At 46.6% G+C, this 15,900-nt stretch overlaps 1 protein-coding gene across 6 annotated transcripts in view; it reads right to left on the bottom strand.

Moving 5' to 3' along the window:
* The window catches only part of LOC119972818 (myelin basic protein), a 187,608-nt gene that overhangs the window by 3,115 nt on the left and 168,593 nt on the right, over positions 1–15,900 (bottom strand). For 5 of the 6 annotated variants that reach the window (XM_038810257.1, XM_038810260.1, XM_038810256.1 and 2 more), the window contains 4 exons: positions 15,044–15,148; positions 11,863–11,892; positions 11,047–11,088; positions 5,759–5,869 (listed from right to left, as the gene is read on the bottom strand). In XM_038810257.1, coding sequence (XP_038666185.1) covers positions 5,759–5,869; positions 11,047–11,088; positions 11,863–11,892; positions 15,044–15,148 — 288 coding nt within the window. The remainder of the gene's footprint in view (positions 1–5,758; positions 5,870–11,046; positions 11,089–11,862; positions 11,893–15,043; positions 15,149–15,900) is intronic. The other variant, XM_038810259.1, reaches the window with a different exon arrangement.

Here is a 15,900-nt window from a genome sequence, read left to right as displayed (position 1 = left end):
TTATGCTAACCACCATGCTACCGTGAATACTTCGATCAGATCACCCCTTAACGTTCTAAATGCCAGCCAATTTAGTATCCTTTCGTGATGGCAGTCTGTAATGGTTGGAACTTGAGGACCACTGGGTAGGTTGCTCAGAGCCTGGATGTGCCACTTCTAGGCTGTAGAAGCCCTGACTGGGGCAAACCAACTTAATAACACAGACCTGACATAACCTCATTGAAACATTAGATGCAAGATGGACTGAAGAAAGATCCTCACCAATTCTTATGCAGGTTAGGTACAAGCCTCTGTAAATTTAGACCCTGTTAACTTGCCTGTTTTCTGATTTTATTTTTTTGCACCAGATCTCCCAACTACAGATTTTATGTTTAACTTCTAGACAGCGGCAAAAGTCTCATTATCATTCCACGCACATTGCACCCTGCATGCTCTTAAATTACTGTTTAAACGTGCTTGTATGAAATTCCTCTTAATGAGTGTTGATCTGCTTAAATGCAGTAATGTCTTTATTAAATTAGCAGAAAGAGGGAAATGCATCCATCAAAATGGCACAGCAAAATGTCAACCCCAGTAAATTAAATAAACGGGCAACATGCCCAACACCAAGTATTGAACATATCACTTTATTTGGATCAAGAGATGATGTGAGTGAGTGTAATGTATATCTTTGGTATCTCTCTCTTTAGCCTGTTGTGCTTTGTTTCTCATTGTGTGGGTTAGAAGGGAGATGGCGGGAGTAGTGGTCATGTCACTGTCCTAGTAATCCAGAGGCCAGGCTGATACTCTGGGGACGTGGGTTCGATCCCCACCACAGCAGTTGCTAGAGTTTGAGTTCAATTCATAAAACATCTGGAATGAAAAGCTAATCTGAGTAATGGCAAGTATCGGTTGTTGTCAAATCCCATCTGGTTCACTAATATCTTTTAGGGAAGGAAATCTGCCATCCTTACCCGGTCTGGCCTACACGTGACTCTCAGACCCACAGTAATGTGGTTGCCAATTTTTATCCCTCCAACATTAAAAACTATCATATTGCAGTTGGCAGGGGCTTGCTGTGCATAAATCGACTGCCCTGTTTCCTACATCACAACAGTGACTACTCCTTAAAGTGCTTCATTGGAGGTAAAGCATGTTGGGATGTCTGGTGATCACAAGATCATAATATCTAGGTGCAGAATTAGGCCACTCGGCCCATTGAGTCTTCTCTGCCATTCCATTGCGGCTGATATTTTTCTCATTCCCATTCTCCTGCCTTCTCCCCATAACCCCTGACCCCCTTATTAATCAAGAACTTCTCCATCTCTGTCTTAAAGACACTCAGTGATTTGGCCTCTACAACCTCTGCGGCAAAGAGTTCCACAGATTCACTACCCTCTGGCTGAAGAAATTCCTCCTCGGCTCTGTTTTAAAGGATCATCATTTTAGTCAGATTGTGCCCTCGGGTTCTAGTTTTTCCCTACAAGTTGAAAGATCCTCTCCACGCCCACTCTATCCAGGCCTCGCAGTATCCTGGAAGTTTCAATAAGGTCCCCCTCAGCCTTCTCAACGCCCAACGAGTACAGACCCAGAGTCCTCAACCGTTCCTCATACGACAAGCTATTCATGCCGGGGATCATTCTTGTGAACCTCCTCTGGACCCTTTCCAAGGCCAGCACATCCTTCCTTAGATACGGGGCCCAAAACTGCTCACAATACTCCAAGGCATTGGAGAAATCCAATTCTTTCTTTCTCACTCAGTCTAAGCTCTCAAGACGCTCAAATATCCCTCGGCTGTTTGTATTTGTTAACTTTAAGTTATTCACAACCTCTGCATTTAGAACCAACATATCATTGAAACAATTTTCATGGCACCATGTACATTGGGCAGCACTACACAAAATCACTAACATTTAAATCATCTGTGACTGCCAGGTCTCTCGCCCTGAAGTTTATTGTTTATAATAGAAGTGAACCAGCAAACACCTCCCTTTATATATTAAACTTTCTTGTCATCTCCCTTGACAAAGACAACAACAAACATAAGAATACACATTTTCTCTATTTGCATTGAAATAAAGCACTTGAAAGAAATGAGAAAATTAGCATTTAGATTGCTACTGAAAATATTTGGTTCAAGGTCAAGGCACTTGGAATCGAATGTTTCTAAAAGTCTTTTTGGAGCTCAACTTGGGTATCTTCACTGAAAGTAACAGGGTGGTCAGTGGCCCTCCTTTTGAAGCAATAATGAGGAGAGGTGTATATACTCTTTAAAAGTATTCCTTCAACACTTGTAATCTTACAGGACGTTCTGCGGTACTCCTCTGCTCTACACTTCACTTCAAACATCAGAGAGTTGGAGTGGGCCATCCTCGAACTTCTCCACTATTCAATGAGGTCTTTTTTTCTTTTTCTAACTCTACTTTCCTGCCCTCTCCCGTTATCCCTTGATTCTCCTTGTGCCGCCAATCAAGCAATCTCATTTTTGAACGCGCTCAACAGCTGAGCACCCACAGATCTCTGGGGTAGAGGTTTCCAAAGCTTCCCAGCCTTCGCGACTGAAAGAAGTTTGGGTGTGAACACTTTCTCAGTGCCTTTGGAAGACCTTTGACTGTGAGATGCCAGCAGAGATGGGGTTTCAACCCTCTGGCTGTCCCAGGTTGCGTTATGACTCTATAATACCTCACCAAATCATCAAGCGAACGTGATTCCCAAAGTAACAGCTACTACATTGCTTCAGGTCAAGAAGTCAGCCCCTCGCTCCCCACCCTTCCCCCCCCTACTCCCCCCCCCCCCTACTTCCCCCCCCCTACTCCCCCCCCCCCCCCCCCCCCCCCCCCCACCTCCTCCCAGCACCTCACCTTGTCCTTCCTTTGCTTTCCTTTTGATGTTATTCTCTGTGATCCTTTAACACAGTGCCCACGACACAGTTTGGCCAATGGCACCACTCAAGCTAACACTGGCCAGCTGCTTCCTGCTGCATTGTTTCCCGAAGCTACCAGCGCTCACAGATGATTTACTCTGAGACACACTTGGCTGACTCACAAATTCAGCATCAGGGCCCTCTTCGATCAACTGTTGACTGCGGTGCTCGGCTGGAGAATCACATTTGGTGAGGCACCGGAGAGTCATGCCCGCAATCTGGGACAGATGAAAAGTTGTAACTCCATCGCCGCTGACACAGTCAAACGTCTTCCAAAGGGACTTGGTTATCAATTAGGAAGGCAAATGGCACGTTGGCCTCTACTGCAGGGGATTGGAGCACAAGAATAAAGAAGCCTTGCTACAATTGTACAGGGTTTTGGTAAGGGCGCATCCGAAACACTGTGCGGAGCTTTGGTCTCCACGTTCGAGAAAGTTCCATATCGGACTCAAAACATTAACTCTGTTTTTCTCTCCGCAGATGCTGCCAGACCTGTTGATTGTTTTTCCAGCATTTTCTGTTTTTTATTTAAGAAAGGATACACTTGCGTTTGACACGGTGCAGCAAAGATTCGCTAAATTGGTCCAGGGGTGGGGTGAGGGTTGCCCTGTGATGGGAGGCTGAGTAAATTGGGATTATATTCTGTGGAATTTGGAAGAATGAGAGGTGATCTCATTGAAACCTACAACATTTCAAAGGGGCTTGATAGGGTGGACGCTGAGAGATTGCTTCCGCTGGCCGGAGAATCTAAAACACGGGGGTCTCACGATCAGGGGGCCGATCGTTCAGGACTGAGATGAGGGAAATGTTTTCACTCCAACGGTGGTGAATCTTTGGAATTCTCGACACAGGAGAGTTTTGGATGCTCCATCATTGAATATATTTAAGGCCGGGGTTGGACAGATATTTGGTGTGTTAGGGAATTAAAAGATGGGCAGGAAAATGGAGTTGAAACCCAAGATCAGACATGATCTTCCTCCACGGCAGAGCAGGCTCCCTAGTCCGTGTGGGCCGCTCCCGCTCCTATTTATGCTCTGGTGGAGCTGATGGCTGCATCACCAACAATAAGTTATGTTTACACGGAGTCTTTAACAAAGCAAAACATTCTACAGCAATTCAAAGCAGCATTATCAATTAAAATTTGAGACATGTGAGATATTTGTACATGTGACTGAAAGCTTGGCCAAAGAGGGTTGCTTCAACGAGGATAAAGGCTGGGAGAGATTTGAGGCCCCACCCAGGCAGTTGAAAACACACCTGCCAATAGTGAGGCAATGAGAATTGGAGGGTTAGAGTTCTCAGAGGGCTGGAGGCGGTTATAGAGATGGGGTGGGGCAATTTGCGTTTCGGCTACTCATGCCGAACAGCCACTTGAATGAGGGACCAGAGAGTGTCCCACTGCTGATTTTTCAATCCTCTTCACTTTGACGATGCTGAAACCTTCAATTCCGCACAAGTGTTCCTATCCTATCCCTAATCCCGATCTTCACGTGTGAACTTAAACAGGGAGCTTTTCACCATTGTCTTCATGTTAGGCTGCTCTACTTGATTCTGCACACAAATCGCTTCCTCCAGGGGTCTGCTAGTGAACAGGAGTTGGAGACCTGATACCTGCCCCTGAGCTACTGAGACCAACAATAACACCTGCTTGTTGTTGCATCTTCTAGTCAGCTGGGCCAGAATGAGTCTGATTTTAACTCTGCAAGTGGGCGGATTGCGGAAGGGTTAAAATTGGACCCAATATTCTCAAATGCAGTTTGCTACTCATTTCCACATCTCCCGCTGCAGCCCCTGCTCCCATCAAACTCCTTCCCCTACACTAGAGCATCTAAATGATCCCAACCTCAGTGCTCAGCTGCAGATCTATTAGTTTAAACGTTTAAAGGAATGAAAAGAATCTGCACACTTCGTTGGAGCTCTCGGTGCTTATTCTGGATTACATGTGATGAACAAACTAAACAAGGCCTCTCTTAAATCAAGAGGTCTACCTCTTTGACCAAGCTTTTGGCGGCCTGTCCTAATAACATCTCCTTACGTGACTTGGGGTCAAATATTGCCCGTGAAGCGCCTTGGTAAAAATGCCCATTTCTGTTATTTTCTGGTTATTTGACGCTGGGGTCTGCATTAGCAGCAGCAATTCGCTGCCTCACCAATAGGAGAATGCTGGCCGGTATCCACCAACCAGCCTAGCCACGTAGGTGGAGGCTGGGATTCTCCGTTGCGAGTCGGTACCGCTGCAAGCGGGGACGGGGAATTTGGCGCTCATCCAAATCTCCCACTCGCCGCAGCGGGACCGGAGAATCCCACCCGTAGGAACCATCTGCAGCAAACTGCTGCCTCCTTGACTTGAGACCAGTGAACTCAATGGCCAGAAATTAAACTTTTCATGGTTACTGGTGTCTACAGCATAAATATCCTATTACCATGTAAACCTAAGTTTTCCAAACAAAATTTCCATGGGACGTGGGGGTCACTGGCAAGGTCAGCATTTATTGCCCTTCCCTAATTGCCCTGGATTTGAGTGCATTGCTCAGCCATTTCAGAGGGGCAATCAAGAGTCAACCACATTGTTGCGGGTCTGGAGTCACATGTAGGCCAGACCAGGTAAGGACGGATTTCCCTCCCAAGAGGACTTTAGTGAACCAGACGGGTTTTTAAACAACAATCGATGATAATCTCATGGTCACCATTGCTGAGACAAACTTTGTATTTCATATTTATTAATGGAATTCCAATCCCCCCAGCTGCCGTGGAGCATTAGCTTGTGGCCTCTGGATAATTGAGCCAGTGACCCTTACCACTATGCCAGTTGTCGTGGTCATTGTGTGACATACAAGCCAAAGAGTTTGTTTTTACCATTTTGAAAAAGGATGAGAGAGTGCCTGAGCCATCTTTCCGTCCTCTATACGCTTCTTTTGACTTGGAAGAACCAGCTGCCCCATAATGTGGCCTTTGTCCATCAGTACCCTTTGAACAAACCAAAAAATATATTAAACATAGAAATATAAAGCACGCCACTCGTTCATGGCTGCTTTGAGAATGTTGGCAGGTGAAGGTTAATATCACAAATGTTTTTTCTTTGGGCTAACTAAATTTACTTTGCAAGAATTCCACGTGTACAAACAAGGTGTCAATGTTCACAGTGATTGCACCTTATAATGGTTTGGATCATTGTAGTGAAAATTATTCTTTTCGATATGAATACCTGTACTAATTTGAGAGGCTCTAACCAGCTGCCAGTTTGTAAGTCCCTACACCTTAAAATTAAGAAGTTTAAAGCCGTTTCGTACAATCCTGGACCCCTTGGCAAATTGGGGGCGACCAAGACACAAGTTTAAACTATGTAAGATTCATGGAATCATAGAATTTACAGTGGAGAAGGAGGCCACTCGGCCCATCGAGTCTGCACCGGCACTTGGAAATAGCACCCCCCCTAAGCCCACACCCGTAACCCAACCTATCCTTTTTGGACACTAAGGGCAATTTAGCACGGCCAATCCACCTAACCCGCACATCCCTGTGGGAGGAAACCGGAGCACATGGAGGAAACCCACGCAAACACGGGGAGAATGTGCAGACTCTGCACAGACAGTGGCCCAAGCCGAGAATCGAACCTGGGACCCTGGAGCTGTGAAGCAACTGTGCTAACCGCTGTGCTACCGAATGGGCTTGATCGAAGGTGGTGCCTCTTTTCCCAGGGAGAGTTGAGCCTCTAGAATACATTGCTGGCTGGTGCAGTGGCCGCTGACTCTCTCTATCCTTTCGAGAGGGGGGCTTGATGGGTTCCTAATTGTGGGGGGGTGGGGGGGGGGGAACAGACACTGCATTGTTTGGATAGCAAATGTCTCGAGAGATATTATTCGGTGCATGTGATCTGGTTTACGATCACCTGTGAACGATAGGTTAATTTTCCCCTTATTGCCTCTGGGTCTTTCCTTGGTTTTTGGTTTGCGCCTCCCAGCAGGTTGCATGTCTGTGGCTGGGAGTGGGATGACATTTTCAGACATAATGTTCCAAACAACGTGGTGCGGGCAGACCTGACGGATCAGCTGTTCATTTCCTGCCTGTCATAGTTGTATCTCCTGGAACTGATTACGAAAGTTAATTTGGCAGCCTTTGGGTAACAGATACCTGTAATTTAGAGATTGCTGTGCTTTATACCTTCATGAAGCCATCACTTTCACTCGTTAAAGACTGAGCATTGTTATGGTAATGTATGTACTGCAAACTGCTGAGAGAAGGTAGCACAGTGGGGCACCATATTGGTTTACCAAGATGTTACACCAGGGAGTGGTGGATGAGAGCTTCGCACACGCACACCATTGTCCACGCAATGAGGCTATGGTACCTGTCACCTGGGGGGGGGGCAAAACTAAACCAAACCTTCCTTCACAAGAATTAAAGAAGAATGGGAGTGCCAGTCGTACTGGCCTATTCTCTGTCATGCCCTGACAAGCAGTTGGAGTAGTAGCAGAGGTTTAGGAGCAGGCATCTATCTTGCCCTCCCAGTTGGAGATGTTGGAAGACTTAATGGAAGAAAAGAAGAGAAAGGTGCTCATTATCGTGCTTTGGATGGATGCAGAGTTTTCCTATTGTGGGGTGTGGGCATCGCTGGTAAGGACAGCATTTATTGCCCATCCCTAATTACCCTTAACGGAGATGGTGGTGAGCCACCTTCTTGACAACCGAGTGTCTTGCTCGGCCATTTGAGGGGACATTGAAGAGCCAACCACATCGCTGTGGGTCTGGAGTCACGTGTCGGCCAGACCGGGTAAGGACAGTAGATTTCCTTCTTTTAAAGGGGCAACAGTGAACCAGATAGGTTTTTAACGTCAAAGTTACGTGACCACATTACTGAGGCTAGGTTTTTATTGCCGGTTTATTTAATTAACGGAGTTTAAATTCGGCCAGCTGCCGTGGTGGGATTTGAATTTAATAACAGAACGATGGGAACAATTTTGAGCGGTGGCAAGTAAACTGTGACCTTTCAGTCTTTGGAAGGCCTGAAAGAGTGTGATATTTACACAGCGTCACTGGGAAAGAGCCTATAGACTTACCCTTCCTCGTATCAGGTACTGTTTGCCTTAGGTGATTCAGCTTTGCCAATCAAAAATTTCACCTTCAGCGGAAAACTGACAACATAATTTGCTGAAAGTCACTCTGGCTGCTGATGGGTCTGCGTGAGTCCCTCCTCATTGTACCAGGAAGAGAATGCAGATACTCCGAGTGCTGGTGCATCATAAGCAGATCAAGAGGCAACTTAAAACACACATTTAAAGGAGAGTCTGGAGTATATGTTACGTTTTCAGTGTCACTGAAGCATTTATAAATAAAGTTTTACAAAAGTTATTTCTTGAAGGTACAGTCACATTAAACATTAGCGACAGGATCTCCATTATTCATGCATTGTGATGCGTGGGTATTGATTATGTAAGATTTTCTGTTGAAGTACAATTAGTTTGACTCTGTGATGATGAGGTTAACTGATTAGCTTCCAAATATTCTGTTGTAGGTCATTGTGTGCACAAGATCCTGAATCAATGAAACTCTAAACCAGTGAAGAAATGGAGACCACTATCGAACCTCAACTAACATTGGCATTGTAAGAAGTCTTACAACACCAGGTTAAAGTCCAACAGGTTTGTTTCGAATCACTATCTTTTAAAGCACTGCTCCTTCCTCAGGTGAATGCATTCACCTGAGGAAGGAGCAGTGCTCCGAAAGCTCGTGTTTGAAACAAATCTGTTGGACTTTAACCTGGTGTTGTAAGACTTCTTACTGTGCCCACCCCAGTCCAACGCCGGCATCTCCACATCACAACATTGGCATTGTCCAAGACAACACTGACAACACAAGAGGACTATGGGTTTCTCGTCTTGACAGTAAATGGCCATCCCTGGTCAGTAGTCCAGACAAAGAGAGAAGGTGGAAATTTGCAGCTTGTAAATGAAAATCGCTTATTGTCACGAGTAGGCTTCAAATGAAGTTACTGTGAAAAGCCCCTAGTCGCCACATTCCGGCGCCTGTTCGGGGAGGCTGTTACGGGAATCGAACCGTGCTGCTGGCTTGCTTTGGTCTGCTTTCAAAGCCAGCGATTAGCCCTGTGAGCTAAACAGCCACAGTTCATTGCGATACTCTCGGTAGCACTGGCAGTATTACATGTGGCGGTTCTCGCACACTCATTAGTCATTGCAAAGAATCAAACTGCCTTGAAATGTGACAGCAGCACACCATCCAGGGCACAACTGGACAACTGAATGACCAGATAGATTCTAACAGCTGCGTTATCCTCCCTTCTTCCACACTCCTCTCCCGACAGAAACATAACCCGCCCTTACAACCTGCCTTGCTGAGGTCCCTGACCTCTGCCTCATTTTGGGGCCTCAGACTGACCAGGTTCCTTGTTTGGCAGCCCCCGACTCGCCCGTCAGATTTAAATGGGGCGGAGGCCACAAAATCAGGTGGGGGCAAGAGTGGTCTCCGCCACTGGAATAGGTGGCCAATCAATGTTCCCACCACCAGTCAGCCACCCAAAGGCCAGGTTTGATCAGAAACATTGCGGGGCCCATTGCTGCTTCTCCTCCAGACTGAGACAGTGCTAAACAACCCTTGCTTGTTGTGCCTTGTGTCTCCTTGTGCGATCTATTGCGACTTTATGGTTTGGCTAATTGATTTCAATCTGGTGGAAACATGAGGCTTACCAAATAGGTGCAGAAACAGGAACTCGATTAAGCTAGTGCGGCACGGTGGCAGAGTGGTTAGCACTGCTGCCTCACAGCGCCAGGGACCCGGGTTTAATGCCGGCCTTGGGTCACTGTCTGTGCGGAGTCTGCACGTCCTCCCCGTGTCTGAGGTGGTTCCTCCGGGTGCTCCGGTTTCCTCCCACAGTCCAATGATGTGCAGGTTAGGTGGATTGGCCATTCAAAGTTGTCCCTCAGCGCCCAAAGATTAGGTGGGTTTATGGGGATAGGGCGGGGGAAGTGGGCTGAGATAGTGTGCTCTTTCCAAGATCCGGTGCAGACTTGATGGGCTGAATGGCCTCCATCTGCACTGTAGGGATTCTATAATGGGGAACGTATAACGACAACAGCAGTTTTGCACCCAGCTCTTCCTTGGAAGTAACGACGAATCAGCTTATTACCTTAGAGTTACATAGAATGTACATCATAAAAACAGCCATTTAACCCAACTGGTCTACGCTAACGTTGATATTCTATATGCGCCTCCTCCTCACCCTCTTCATGTCACCCCAACTGCAGACTCTTCCATTCCTTTCTCCCCCAAGGGCGGGTTTAGCTCAGTGGGCTAGACAGCTGGTTTGTGATCCAGAACAAGGCCAGCAGCGCAGGTTCAATTCCCGTACCAGCTGAGAATTCCGAATTCTCCCTCTGTGTACCTGAACAGGTGGCGGAATGTGGCGTCGGTCAATGTAAGCCTACTTGTGACAACAAAGGATCTTTATCTTTTGTGTGTTAAGCTAGCTTCTGTCTTAATTGGTTGGTTTGGCCAGACACACCTTATCCACAGGACACAGTGCATCATAACTTTTACCAATAACCTTTGTTCACATTTAAACAGAACCATGCAATCTGCAAAGATTATTTGTGTTATTTATTGTTGTCTTCAAATTGCTCAAATTGAACCTTGCAATTGATAAAGTTGCTTGCCACCAATACTGAATTCTTGCAGTTGGGATAACAGCCACATTAGCTAGACCTCTCCAAGGGCCAATGTTATCTTACCACTTGCTGGCTATTACTGGCCACTCACCAAAAGGACATATTATTTCCTCTCTCTCTAAACCGAAGCTTCCCCCATCAAGTATCACCAAGCGGTCATCCATTACAAATCTGATGTTGGATTTCAATGTCCTCTGTGTTTATTGTGAGGGAATTGAGCCATAGTCATACCAAGAAAGTGCCTAAACCCATTCCCCACTGGGAGCCAGCCCCAGTTCCTGTCTATGGAGTTAGGTAAGTATGGGGGATGGAGTTTAACAATGAGAAACATCACCGGAGATGTTGGATGATGAGATGAATTGAAACGTCTAACGGTAATGGTGCAAGTGCACTATAGATGATGGTTTATTGTTAGCCATTGTGACCAGCATGGTTGCGGCAGTAAATACAGATCTTGCGCCTTACCCAAATAAATTTAGTGATAGCTCTACTTGCTCCGGACCTCGCCTGTGGTAGTGAGGAGAAAAGGAGCCATGACAATCACCAAATGCAATTGGAGACACAAAGGAATGAGATGCTTAGGAAAAAGATGAGGGCACAGAAAATAATCAAGGTTACCCAAGATTTCTACTCAATACGTGAATGCGAGAATCGTAACATTTGATGCAGCACTGATATTAATTTGGTCATTGCTTTTCTTTACTAAAAAAAAATAACGATTGGCAGTCTTATTTTATTAAACTATCGAGTTGAATAATAATACGCTCCGCCGAACGGCCCTTCTTGGTTCAATGGGCTGTGCTCCCACCCTTGAGTCAGTAAGTGATGGGCTCAAATTCCACTCTAAGGCGGACACTCCAGTGCCATGCCCAGGCAGTGCTATCTTGTCAGAGAGTGCTGTCCTTCGCACAGGGGTCTTAAACAAAGTCCCCTCCCATCTCGCCTCGGAGATGAACCCCGTGGCACTATTCTGAAGAGCTAAGGAGTTCTCAGAGTTTTCTGGGAAACATTTGGTTTCCCCTCAGCTTACATCATTCAACGATGGTCTGATTACTGTTTTGGGATCTTGCTGTGCACAAAGTGGGTCCTGCATTTCTCCACCGCTTTGAGAAAAATATTTCATTAGTTGCGAAGTACTTTGGGACAATAGTAGATGGGGAAAAGCGCCATATGAACACAAATCCTTCCTTCACTTAATATTTCCCTTCCAGACATGTTTAACAGTGGGTCACAATTTGCATAACCTTCAAGACTTAGCCACAGCATCAAGGGCGGATTTACCTTTTGTGCTGGGGCTCTCTTTGGTGACATCTGAAAAGAAGAAATAGGACAACGGAGTCAGAATATGGGTTAGGGTGATCCATTCACACAGGGGTCAAGCTTCCATGGGTTTGTTTTACCCACCAAACTGTGAACTGATTCTTCAGAAATGGGATTAAAATTAGTATAAAATTAAAATATGTGCCAATCGCCAAGAAAATCTTTGCCCCGTTAAGCACTTCAACAAAACAGTTCTACCATACCGCAGATCGGCAAGAAGGATTCAAATTGGCGCTTCCCCGGTGACATGTTTTAACTTTGATCTATTTCAGTCATCCAATGTGGTGACTGATGTTAAGAATGGGCTCTGACATGAGGGAGGAAGGGTCCCAGACAGAGGAACTGAAACTTAAATGGGAGGAGGAGCTAGGCGGGGAAATGGAGGATGGGCTGTGGGCAGAGGCCCTGAGTAGGGTAAACTCGACCGCGACATGTGCTAGGCTCGGGCTGATTCAATTTAAGGTCGTTCACCGGGCCCATATGACGGTGGCTCGGATGAGCAAATTTTTCGGGATAGAGGACAAATGCGCTAGGTGCGCGGGAGGACCAGCGAACCATGTTCACATGTTTTGGGCATGCCCTGAGCTGAGGGGGGTACTGGTAGGGATTTGCGGGGGTCATGTCCCAGGTGCTAAAAACAAGGGTGGTGATGAGTCCAGGGGTGGCAATTTTTGGGGTTTCGGAAGACCCGGGGGTCCAGGGGGAGAAAGAGGCCGATGTGCTGGCCTTTGCTTCCCTGATAGCCCGGCGACTAATATTATTGGCGTGGAGGGACTCAAAGCCCCCGAAGACTGAGTGGTGGCTTGCGGACATGTCGAGTTTCCTGGGGATGGAAAAAATTAAGTTCGCCTTGAGGGGATCTGTGCAGGGGTTCGCCCGGAGGTGGCAACCATTTATTGACTTCTTTGCGGGAGAGTGAGCGTCAGCAGGGGGGTGGGGGGAGGGGGGGGGGTAGAGTAGAGTAGGAGGGAAAATATGGCGGGTAGTACGGGTGGGAGGGGAGCGGGCTTGTGCAATATGTTACGATGGAAGTATTGAAAGTACGTGGATGTTTGCACATTTTTGCCTTTTTTGCTTCCTTTCTGATGATGTCTGCAACTGTTTATAAAGCCAAAAACTACCTCAATAAAATTGTTTATTAAAAAAAAAAGAATGGGCTCTGTGGGCAGGACGTTGGCGCAGTGGGTAGCACAGCTGACTCACGGCGCCGAGGTCCCAGGTTCGATCCCGGCCCTGGGTCACTGTCCGTGTGGAGTTTGCACATTCTCCCCTTGTTTGCGTGGGTTTCGCCCCCACAACCCAAAAGATGTGCAGGCTCGGTGGATTGGTCATGCTAAATTGCCCCTTAATTGGAGAAAAATTAATTAGGTACTCTAAATTTATTTTTTTTAAAAGAATGGGCTGTTTGTGGCCCGGATGAGCAGGTGTTTTTGAGGAGGTGGAGGACAGGTGTGGGCACTGTGGGGGAGGTCCTGCGAACCATGTGCATTTGGTTTTGAGCGTGTCCGACGCTGAGGGAATTCTGGCAGGGGTTATCGAATGTCATGTCTGAGATCCTGGAAGGGAGGGTGACTCTGAGTCCAGAGATGGCAATATTTGGGAGTGCCGGAAGATCCGGGAGCCCAGCGGGGGGGGGAGCCGACGTTTTGGCCTTTGCCTACCTGGTGGCCCGGAGACGGATTTTGTTGGGATGGAGGGACTCGGAGCCTCCCAAAGTCGGGTGTTTGGGTCAGTGACATGGCAGGGTTTCTTAGGTGAGAGAAAATTATGTTCGCCTTAAGGGGTTCACTGCAGGGGTTCACTCGGAGGTGGCAGCCATTCATCGACTTCTTCAAGGAAAATTGACCATCAGCAGGGGGTTGGGGGGGGGGGGAGGCATGGAAGTGACAAATAAGGGTAGGGAATCTAATGTATGGGTAGTTAGGGTCTATGGATGGGGGGGGGGGGGTTGGGTATGTTATCGTGGGGTTTTTATGTGTGTTGGTTCTCTTTGTTGTTAAAAATATTCAAAGGCCTCAATAAAATATTTTCTAAAAAAAGAATGGTCTCTCTCGTCAGAGAACCTTGCTCACTACACAACAGGCACATCATTGAGACAGACTGCTGGGAAGTTCATAATAGGGCTCAGATCTCCCGCTGCAAAGCCATGTTTCCACCCCCTTGACTTGACGGGTGGCCCTAATTGCCGCATTAAGTGCCCCAATTGGCTGCTTGCTGCTGCTGAGCAGTAATAGCCTTCACTGCTGGGGTCTCCCCCTCCGGGGAACACGCACAGAGGTGGGAAGGTGTTGCAGAGCCAGACCCACGTGAATCCTCACCTGCAAAGCTTCCTTTTGCAGGTATCGGACGAGGAGGTCGGCCCCCATGGCAACCCCAATTCGCCCTCCTAATGGGCAAAGTTACAAACTTAGGGTCGTCCGAGCTTCACTTAGCTAAGTTCTTGAGAAAAGTCAAGAGCGGCTTGGGTGTTGCAGCCTAAAACAGGAGCATCAGCGACGAGGTGATGGGACAGAGGTTTATCCAGAACACGATGTTATGTTAAACCGTGGGAATAGGACAAGGGGACACAACACAGACCGATCAAAGGTCATTTCAAGACTTAGGCTGTCTGACCTTTGGAATTGCCCCTCCCCTCACAACACATACACGCAAACACACATACATACACACACACCTTTCTTCGTGTCTCTTTGCTTTAAGACACTTCTTAACAATTACCTCTTTGGCCAAGCATTTCGTTATCTGACCCAGTATTGTTTCACGTGACTCGGTGTCACATTTTGCCTGTGTTGTGCCTTGCGATGTTTTACTATGTTTTAAAGGTGCCGTATGCATTTTTTGTGTTGTTGAAATCCAGGGGTTCTGCTTCATGAGCAGAGGGATTAATTTGGTCTAGGTTGTGTGGAAAGACGTTCGGGAATTAATCAGATAATAATTGGATACAACAAAGGGAGCCATTCTGGGTGGATAGACTGAGGTGGGCTGAATGGCCTCTCTCGTTCACGAGGGTTTTGTGACCTGCCTCTCGCATTTAACCTGGAACTGGTCCTAACTATCGGATGGAATTCCCTTAACAAATATTTTCCTGTCAGCAAAGGTCAAAAAATATGCCTTGAATGTCAGGGCTGCAACAATCATTTACCATGTTTTTGAAGAAGTGGACAACGGCGCTGTCGTCAGTCTGTCTCCTTGCTCCTTGATGGGCCTTGTGTGTGGTTGGGGCCATTAGCACACTCCTGGCAGGTTCCTGAAATACATACATTTTATTTTAGTATGGAGGTAGAAATCATTTGAAAAACAAAAATAATCAAATGCACTTTGAATATTGAACATATACAAACAGAATTAAGCAGTGCTCCATAACACTAATCACTCACCTCACATCAGAGACAACATGGTTTTGTTTAAACATCCTAGTATCAATTTTACACAGAGTTCATCCGTTACAGCAGTTGTAAGAATTCTCCTTTCGCTTCTCAACCATTCTTGCCCATTTTATCGTCGCTAAGCGCAATGATATTGATCTTGAATACTTTATGTAAGTCGCAATTTCAGTTTGGTGAAAAGAGGCAAAACTCAATGATCATTCATCAATCTGTTACTTTAATGGCTTTTCAAATTTCTAAACTCTTTTCATACATTTGGTTAAGCCGTGGAGCAAAGAGTGTGCGGGAGCCACGGCTAGCTGTGTCTAACTCACCATAGAGTGACTCATTTCCTGATTCCTCCCCACCACCTACAAGCTGTAAGACAGGAGTGTGATGGAATACTCCCACTTAGCTGATTGAGTGCAGCTCCAACAACACCCAGGGAGTTCAAAGTGTCTGCCTGTTATTGAACCAAGGTTGCTGTGTCCGATCTCTAACAGGCATCCCTTGCTAAAAAGTGTAGGGCGCGACTATGATATTTCCCTTTATTCTCCCCGTGGAAAAAAGTGTTCAAAGATACACCAGCAAGAGCTACACAATTGGACAAGGTACTCAGACAACTGAATTCCTG

Source organism: Scyliorhinus canicula, chromosome 10 (assembly GCF_902713615.1).
Source record: "Scyliorhinus canicula chromosome 10, sScyCan1.1, whole genome shotgun sequence".
Classification (NCBI taxonomy): Eukaryota; Metazoa; Chordata; class Chondrichthyes; order Carcharhiniformes; family Scyliorhinidae; genus Scyliorhinus; species Scyliorhinus canicula.
Note: the sequence above shows the minus strand (reverse complement) of the source record. Positions and strands in the feature narration are given on the sequence as shown.